The 9,703-nt window shown below is 45.9% G+C and overlaps 1 protein-coding gene across 1 annotated transcript; it reads right to left on the minus strand.

Moving 5' to 3' along the window:
• Window positions 1–7,050: 7,050 nt before the first annotated feature.
• LOC126708316 (uncharacterized) lies at window positions 7,051–7,734 on the minus strand. The gene has a single exon (XM_050408113.1). The coding sequence runs from the start codon at window positions 7,732–7,734 to the stop codon at window positions 7,051–7,053; it is 684 nt and encodes a 227-aa protein (XP_050264070.1).
• Window positions 7,735–9,703: the final 1,969 nt, after the last annotated feature.

The raw sequence follows: 9,703 nt of genomic DNA on the forward strand, positions 1-9,703 counted from the left end.
CTTGTTTTGTCCTTTTTTCTTTCCCCTCCCTTATTGGGCTCTTAAAGCTCTAAGAATATATCTTTTGAACCTCTAAACTCTCTCATTTTTCCTCCATCTAAATCCCTCTTCCTCCCCTTTTGCTATACTTTAGTGTTCCTTTTATAGTAGACATAGTCTGGTACCCCGGGCAATGACGCCCTTGGTTTGCTGGGTAAAACCATGTCCTCTGAACCTGAAAAAGTACATTGGGCAAAGGTCTAGCTTAACTAGGCAATTATAACTCAAAAGGGGTGTTTGGCTTTAGCTACAGATGAAAGATTCATTCTTGGAAAGTTAATGGAGTGGGTGGGCTACTCAATGCAATGGATGATATCTTTGATTGAAAATGACAATTGAGAGGAAATTGTGGGGAGATGTCATGCACATGGAGGAACTGAGTTTTCCATTTGTTCATGCATTTCAAGCAAATATATGAACCAAGGAAAACCTTCGAGATCCTCTTTTCACCAGAAATCACTCCTTTATCAACCAAACCACTTCTCCCTTACTACCAACTTGGGATCCCATGGGCTTGGACCATGGGTTACAAAGATAGTACCTGGTTTTGTTGGATTTTTTAATGGCTTTTGCTGGAAATCTGAACATAGACCTTGGCTTTCCCATATGTCAGCCAAGGTCCTCTTCTCAAGGCTTCAAAAAGACACATCAAGGTCCTAGGGCCTTGATGTTGATTCTTCTTACTGCATGTCCTCTGGCTTGAAATCTATTTTGATTTTAAATTCTTTGTCATCAAATAATTTTTCTCAATAATTTCTAAGTTTGAATTATATGACAAAATAACATTGTTTTATAAATTTATATTAGAAAATAGCCACTTTTTGGAACTCAACTCTTGATGAGGTTTTTCTCAACCAAAAAAAAAAAAAAATCTTCAAGAGTTGAGTATCATGTCAAATATGCAAATATAACTATGTCCTAATGTGTAACAACTCTATTTAACATAAGTTTGAAACAACCTTAGTTGATAAAATATTTTTCAAATTGTATTATGAAAATTGTCATATTTTCTGCACTTGATTTTGTCATGCTCTAAATTTTGGAATATAATTCTGTAGGGACTGGGTTTGAGCACTTGTGCTACTAGATGAGTGGACTCAAGCCCAACTAGCCCAATACAATAAATTTATAGAGAATGGGTTTTAGAACTAGGTTTTAGTGAGGATTACAACAACTAGACACGATTATGAATGGATTGAACAACAAGTACATGGATTAAAGTATGAAAAAGTCTGTCCTTGGGCATTTCATCCGAGGGACTTAGTGTTCTTCTTCTTTCTTTAGTGCTAGGTCGCAAAGGTTTCCAAGGTCATGCCCCTTGCTACTGTGTTCTCCTTTCTTTTTCCTTCTGATTTTCGATCCCCCATTCTTGGAGGATCTCTCACATTATATATCTCCTTCCAATCGATCTTGGCCCTCCATCTATTGATCATGAAAGTCATTACTCGAGTGCTCGTCCCATCAACCACCTTCCTAAAACCTCTGTGAGTTGCGGCAACCAAGACCGCACTGTTCAAGGGTTATTTCCTCATTAATGCGGCCAGAACGTTAGTTGGGTGCATTTAATGTGGAGGTGACAGTTTCTCCTTGAATTACTCCTACACCATACCCCCATGGGTGTCCTACTGTACTTGTCCTTTTTCTGGGGGCGCTCTAGGAGGCTGCCTTTGACGGCGTGCCATTCTTTCCTTCTGGGATCTGGAATGCCAAGAACAAGATCGTCCTCGGCAACGTTTCTAGGCTATTTGGGCTTTCTTTGTTCGTCCTCGGCCATTTTTTCCTCCTCGACGTGGGCCTTGGGCTTAGTATAAAGTGGGCCGGGGTTGTCAAATTCTTTGGCCCCACAATAGCCCTTCAAAATCCTACTGTCCGGCTCCTCGAACGGAGATGAGGGTTTTGGTGTCCTCGGGCCTTTATCATGGCTTGTCAAGTCTTGTCCTCCATCAATGCCAGAGCCTCTTCACTTGTCTAAGGCACATTCCTAGCGCCTTAGTATACGAAGCGCATCTTTATTAAATTCTGGCGGCTTTGTGCTTCCCACGTTCGACGATGCGATGGTAATCTAACAGTGGGGATTTCCTTAACTTTATGAGCGGGAAAACCGGCACAGTTACTTTTAATGGGAGGTATAAATACCCATTTAAACTGATTTGTCTCTTTACTTTTGCACTCAAGAGTTCTTGCGCACATATCTTGAGTTCAGTTAAACCTCCAATCAAACTCAAGTCTCTTTCCAGCATAAAAAGCCTATCCGAGGAGCTTTTCCTCATTTCTGTAAGTTTTCTTTTCTCTCTAACTCGCGTTTTCTCTCTTCTAAGTTTCTTTTCCTCTTACTCCTCTCCTTATTTCGCCCTTCCCTGAGTCTTTTTAGCCGTTTCTAGGGATGGGTAAGTTAAAAAAGTTGGTTGAGTCCGAAGAGGCAATGGAAAAATTTATCGCCGATTATAGGATACCTCCTAATGTAGGTTTGAGGTATTGTGAGGAAGGGGAGTGACATTTTAGGAGGCAAGAGGGTGAAGTGGTGATTCCCCTAATTGCCTTTATAGAAGGTGGTGTGAGAATCCCTATGGGTCCAGTGATGAGGGATTACCTTAGGCATTTCTGGCTAGCTCCCACCCAGTGTGCTGCCAACGTGTTTAGGATCCTGGGTTGTGTGGATGCTTTAAATGAGAAAATGGGGTTGAGGTTATCCCATTATGACGTAAATTGGTGCTACAACCTCCAAAACCTGAGGGGTAAATCCTACTATATGAAGACGAGGGACGATAAGGTTCGACTTATTCAGTGCCTCCCCGAGACTAGCAAGGGGTTGAACAAGGACTTTCTCATTGTGTCTGGGGAGTGGCTTGACGGCCCTCATTGCCCAACAGAGGAGGGGGAACCAGGTGGGGTATTGAGAGTAGGAGAGGGCTAATCTTTTGTGTCATCATGATTTGCATCGTTCGGTTACTACTGTGAATGTGTTTTCTTTTTGCAGATCCACACGCCTTTGAACGACACTTTCACTTGGTCAACCGGGGAGACTTAGAGACTATTCTCAAAGCGGCAGTTTTTGTAAACGAAACTGACAACCAAGTCAGGGCCGTTCATAAGATCCTAGGGTACGATCCCATTCAGAAATTGCTCCCCGCTCCGAAGCACGTGATCAGAGCTAATAACCCTTGGTTTTAACAAATCACCGTAGCAGAACATGGGTTTGTGCTTCCCGAAGGATCTCTCGTCCCGGAAGGCATCCCGTTGGTAGGCCCTTCTTCATCCCACCAAGCAGCGGAGGCCGGGGTGATTTGGGTCCGCCCAAGGAAGAATTTGGTGTATTTGACCAAGTCAGTCTGTCCGAGGATCCCTCTGGTGATTTGGGCGACCCTGGTTTGACCAAAGCGGATCTCCTGTCAGTAAGGACATCTTCTCAAGCTGAAATGGGCTTTAAGAGAAAACCCCCGACTAGCCTGTTCGACCTGATTGAGGGCCAGCCGGGGAAGGACACGCCGGGGAAGTCACAATCCAAGCTTCCTCCTCCTCCACCCCAGCCTTAGCTTGCCCAGACCAGGTCATCTTCCGCCCAGCTACAGCCATTATCTCCACGATCCAGACTTCCTCCTCCCCCCCAATCGACCATGTCTCCTCGGGCCCGAGCCCACCGATCCTAAAAGGAAGAGGGTTGCCAAAGGCAAGAACCCCATGGATGGGGGGAAGTCTCGCTCCTCTCGAGAGGAGGATGAAGCCCCACGAGCTTCAAAGCAATTAAAGATTGGGAATCAAGGCTAGGGAAAAGAGGTCGATGCTCAATCTGCGCCCCAGGCCTAGCTTCCTGCCCCAATGCTCCACGGGGAGCCATTGATGGACAATGCCTCCCGAAGGGACTTCCAAGGCGGTGAAGGCACTTATGTGGCCGATGCGTTGGAAAGGTCCCTGCTACTCCCTACTGATATGGCCGAGTTGGGGAATCTGAGGAGGCATGAGGTCTTCCTCAACATCAAGAGGTATTTGGGCATGGTAAGGCTTCTAACACTTGTGACTCTGTTGATGTTTTTTCCTTGATTTCCAACTTACCGTGTCCTTGTTTCAATTGGCAAGCCATCCAGGCCACCTATAGGCTGGAAGAGGATGCTAAGGAGCAGAGCAGGTCCTTGGAGCTCGAGCGTAACAAGCGCGTGGATGTTACGCGAACCCTCAAAAACTTTGAGGCTGATCTCTCAAAGGCCAGGGAGGAGCTAAAGGAGATGACCAAGGACAGGGATAGCACTGAAGCAGGCTTGGTCGGTGCCCAAAAATAGGCAGAGGACCAGATGAGGCCCTCACTTGAAGCTGAGGACTAGTTAAAGATTGCCAAGGAGCAGATCAATGATTTAAAGAAGAAAATGTCCGAGGCAGAGGGGGCCAAAAGCGTCGCGGAATAGGCCAGGGATGAAGCCTTAAGGGCTAAGACAGAGGCGGAATTCGCCAGGACGGAGGCCAAGAGCTCCAAGGAGAAAGCTGAGGAGGAGGCTTATGACTTGGGAGTGGTTGAGACCCAGGCCACTCTCAAGGCTCAAGTCCCTGGGGCATGCAGGCTTTACTGCTCCCAGGTTTGGAACGAATCCCTAAAACAAGCTCGGGTTGAGGCTTCATCCGATCTGTGGAAGGTGGAGAATGTATACTACCCTCCGGCCATCCGGGAAACCGCCCCTATCAGTTCGAAGGTTGAGAGTGCTCCAGAGGAGGTTGAGACTGCTCAGCCTGAGGCTGCTCTGGCTATAACCACTCCTGATGAGCCAACCGAGAAGGGTGAGCTTCCTGGGGCGACAAAAACACATGGAAATTTAAATCCTGAAGCACCCCAGGAGGCTGCCGAGTCTACAGCTAGTGCTTAGGCCCCCCATGCCGAGGAGCCAGCTCTCTTGGTTCAACCTCTTCAGACCGTTCCTCCGGGTGATGCCTCCAAAGGTCCTGAGGTCACTCCTGCTCAGCTCCCCAAGGAAGGGGTCAAGATAAAGTTGAAGAAGTAGATGACCCGGCTAACTTTTGTATTAGTTCTAATTTGGGTTTTTAGTTAGTTTTTTTTGTTTGTTTTAAGGGCATTGGAATCATTGTAATTAAATTTTTAGACTAAATGTATGAAATGCCTTTCTTCCTTTTTTTTTTTTTTTTTTTTTTTTTTTTTTTTTTTTTACATTATGTGTTTATTGTCATTACTGCTATTGCTATTACTGTGAACCTTGTGTCTTGTGAATTGGTTATCCTGATGGGTAAGAACGGCATTGTTCATGAACAGCTTTACAATCCTAATTATCAAAAAATTGAACTAAACAATTGGTAATAAAACGACACCATCCATCCATGAATTGCTTGACAAAAGGTATGAGAGAAGGTGAACTTTAATTTGAAAGAAATGATCCTACCAATTTAAACCTTGAACTCTACATATACAATATTGCTAGCGGGTGTACATATCATATTTGAAATTAAAACTTTAAATTCTAACTCACTGGCGTTAAGGGGACGCTTAGTTTGCGTTTACCCACATTTTTAGGGGGCAGGGGTCGAGTATACTATCCGAGGTACCGAGCGCGTACTTAGGCCATATTTACAACTTTTACGAATCTTGAAGTAGCTAGTTTCCCCATAGGGTTGAATCCGAGGACCATGCAAGATCTTGATTCTGTCTAGTACTTAGATTTTTCTTGAAGTAGCTAGTTTCCCCATAGGTTTGAGTCTGAGGACCATGCAAGACCTTGGTTCTGTCTAGTACTTAGATTTTTCTTGAAGTAGCTAGTTTCCCCATAGGTTTGGGTCCGAGAACCATGCAAGACCTTTCCACTTGTTGATCAAGAGATAGAACGGTCTACATCTATCCGCCAACCTGGAAATGAATCGATTAAGGGTTGCGATCACCCCAGTAAGCTTTTAGACCTCCTTTGCATTTTGCGGTGGTTTTAGATCATTTATAGCCTTAATTTGGTCAGGGTTAACCTCAATTCCCCTATGAGTAACCATGTAGCCCAAAAACTTGCCTGATCCTACGCCAAATGAGCATTTGGAAGCATTTAGGTGTAGCTTATGTTTCCTTAACACACCAAAGGTGCTACCAAGGTCTCCTAAATACTCGAACACCACTTTACACTTCACCACCATATCATCGACATAGATTTCGATGCTCTTGCCCAACTGCAGCTCGAACATTCTTGTCATCATCCATTGATAAGTGGACCCTACGTTCTTCAGACCGAACGACATCACCTTGTAGTGATAGTTCCTAGTTGGTGTCACGAAGGCTGTCTTCTCCTGATCCTCCAGTGCTAGTGGTATTTGATGATAGCCTTGAAAGGCATCTAAGAAACTCATCCGAGGATGGCCTGCTGTTGCATCCACCAGCTGGTCTATCCGAGGTATGGGGAACGGGTCTTTTGGGCATACTTTATTTAGGTTTGTGAAGTCTACACAAACCCGCCATTTTCTGCTTTTCTTCTTGACCATCACGGTGTTGGCCAACCACTCAGAGTAAAAAACCTCTTTGATAACCCCTGCATGCTTAAACTTCGTTACTTCGTCCCTAATCGCATTGGCATGCTCTCTTGATGGGCGACGGGGTGGTTGCTTCTTGGGAATGATGGTCGGGTTGACATTGAGATGGTGACAGATGAAGGCTGGATCGATCCCGGGAGCATCGCAGGTATCCTATGCAAACACATCAATATTTCTTTTGAGAAACTCAATTAACTCATCCTTCTCCTGAAGAGGCAGCTGAGCTCCTACTCAAAAGAACTTCTCCGAGTCACCACCAATAACCACCTCCTCTAGATTTTTGCATTTCGCCTTCTCGGCAGCCGTATCAGGGGGCAAAACCGGGGCCCTTGATTGCTATAAATTCTTTTCAGCAGAGGCTGAGGACTCCGCATCGAGCCGATGTGAGACGATGGCCACCACACACTGCCTTGCCGTGGATTGGCAACCACGGATTTCGAGAACTTGGTCCCCTGACGGGAATTTCACCTTCTGATGCAATGAGGAAGCAATAGCTCCTAAGGTATGGAGTCAGGGCCTACCGACAATGGCTGTATAGGGGGAGTAGGTGTCCATCACGATAAAGTTCACCTCCACTATCTCTAGGCCGGTCTGGATGGGTAACCTAATCATGCCCTTTGGAATGACCAGCTTCTCGTCAAAGCTCATCAGAGGAGAGCTATAGGGCATCAAGTCCTCCGGTTTTAACTTCAGCCCCTTGTAGAGATCAGGGTACATAATCTCGGCCGTACTGCCGCTATCCACCATCACTCTTTTCACATCGTAGTCCTCGATTCTGAGAGTGATTAATAGCACATCGTCATGGGGTTGGATGGTTCCGATCTTGACCTCTTCTGAAAAACTCAAGATAGGATGAAAATTCATTCTAGCCCTCTTCGGCCCTGGCTGGGACTCCTCGGCAGGCAGATGAGCCACCGATAACACTCGTGAAGGGCGCGTGCTTGTTCTTCTTGGTGCGGCCACGATTACGTTGATCGTCCCTGCGGGTGGCCTTAGGGCAGTATCCCTCTGGGCTTCCTGATGGGTCTGGCCTTGATGACCACTGGAATGATGCAGAAGGTGCTTCAGCTTTCCTTCCCGGACTAGCTGGTCCAGGTAGTTCCAGAGGTTCCTGCAGTTCTTCGTGGTATGTCCGTGGTCCTGGTGGTATTGGCAATAAAAGTTTTGATTGCGCCTCATGGACTCTCCCACCATCTTATTCAGCCACCTAAAGTATGGCTCGTTCTTGATTTTCTCCAACACCCGATGTACTGGTTCTCGGAATACAGTATTGATAGTTTGTGTGTTGGTTGCTCCGGGTTACCCTACGAAATCTCTCCTCGGGCGATTGCTGTTATATCGGTCCAACCTAAAATCCCTCTTCTCCTGAGGGATAACCTTCTCTTTTCCTCTACCTTGCAACTAATCTTCCTCCACTCGTTTATACTTATCGATCTGATCCATCAGTTGGCGCATACTGGTGGCAGGCTTGCCAGTCAGAGACTTCCTCAAGCCATGCTCGGTTGGGAGACTATTTTTGAAGGTGATAATGGCGACATCGTCAAAATTGTCGTCCATTTCATTGTACGTCTCCCAATATTTATCCGAGTAGGCCTTTAGAGTTTCTCCATCATGCATGGATAACGACAACAAAGCACTCAAAGGTCGAGGAGCTCTGCTGTTTGTAACGAAGCGGGAGCCAAAAGCTTGGGTTAGCTGCCTATACGAATCTATGAAATTCGTCTTTAAGCCATTAAACCACCTCATCGCCACTAGTCCCAAGCTAGATGGGAAAACTTGCACATCAGCGCCTCGTTTTTAGAATGGACAGTCATCCTTTGGTTGAACTGGCTCACATGCTCCACAAGGTTTGTTTTACCGTTGTAAATGGCGAAGGTTGGCTGCTAGAATCGTCGAGGAAGTGTAGCCCCTTCTATGTGGTGCGTGAAAGGTGACTTGGAGAGTTGATCCAATGCCCTGCTTATGGCATCGTTTCCCAAGCCCCTAGGAGATGGGCTTTTGCGCTTACGCCTCCGGTAGTGCTCTTTTTCGTGAGAAAATGTCTCACTTGGGAGATCTTTGTCTATAGTCATCGTCACTTTCATCATCGGAGGGTATGTCAGGCCTAGAACGAGATCACCTTCGTTGTGCATGGCGCAGCTTTCTCTTCAAATCGTCTATCTCTCGCTGCATGGCCTGCTTATTGTTCTGTTTTTGAGACACATGACTCCTAACTTCTTCTGGTTGTGTGGCCCGATTGTTATTTTGTCTCTGGAGCACGTGACTGCCCACACGAGAATAGCTTTTGCTAGTTTGAGTGGAGTTTACACTTCCCTCTCGAAACCTTCCATTCTCTTCATTCCGATCACGTTCAGGGTTAGGAAAGTTACCTTGTTGTTAGGATCTAGTCGGTTCGGGCTGATGGGAGCCTGCTTGATGAGGGTCTGATCCTACCATGCTTAATTGTTGCCCTTACTAACACACAAGTTCTTCCCACAAACAGCGTCAATTGTAAGGACTGGGTTCGAGCACTTCTGCTACTAGATGAGTGGACTCAAGCCCAACTAGCCCAATATAATAAATTTATAGAGAATGTGTTTTAGAACTAGGTTTTAGTGAGGATTACAACAACTAGACATGATTATGGATGGATTGAACAGCAAGTACATGGATTAAAGTATGAAGTCTGTCCTCGAGCATTTCATCCGAGGGACTTAGTGTTCTTCTTCTTTCTTCAGTGCTAGGTTGCAAAGGTTTCCAAGGTCATGCCCCTTGCTACCGTGTTCTCCTTTCTTTTTCCTTTTGATTTTCGATCCCCTATTCTTGAAGGATCTCTCACATTATATATCTCCTTCCAATCGATCTTGGCCCTCCATCTGTTGATCATGCAAGTCATTACTCGAGTGCTCGTCCCATCAGTCACCTTCCCAAACCCTCTGTGAGTTGCGGCAACCAAGATCGCACTGTTCAGGGGTCATTTCCTCATTAATGCGGCCAGAATGTTAGTTGGGTGCATTTAATGCGGAGGTGACAGCTTCTCCTTGAATTACTCCTACACCATACCCCCATGGGTGTCCTACTATACTTGTCCTTTTTCTAGGGGCGCTCTGGGAGGCTGCCTTTGACAGCGTGCTGTTCTTTCCTTCTGGGATCTGGAATGCCGAGAATAGGATCGTCCTCGGCA

The sequence above is a fragment of the Quercus robur genome, chromosome 12 (genome assembly GCF_932294415.1).
Source record: "Quercus robur chromosome 12, dhQueRobu3.1, whole genome shotgun sequence".
NCBI lineage: Eukaryota > Viridiplantae > Streptophyta > Magnoliopsida > Fagales > Fagaceae > Quercus > Quercus robur.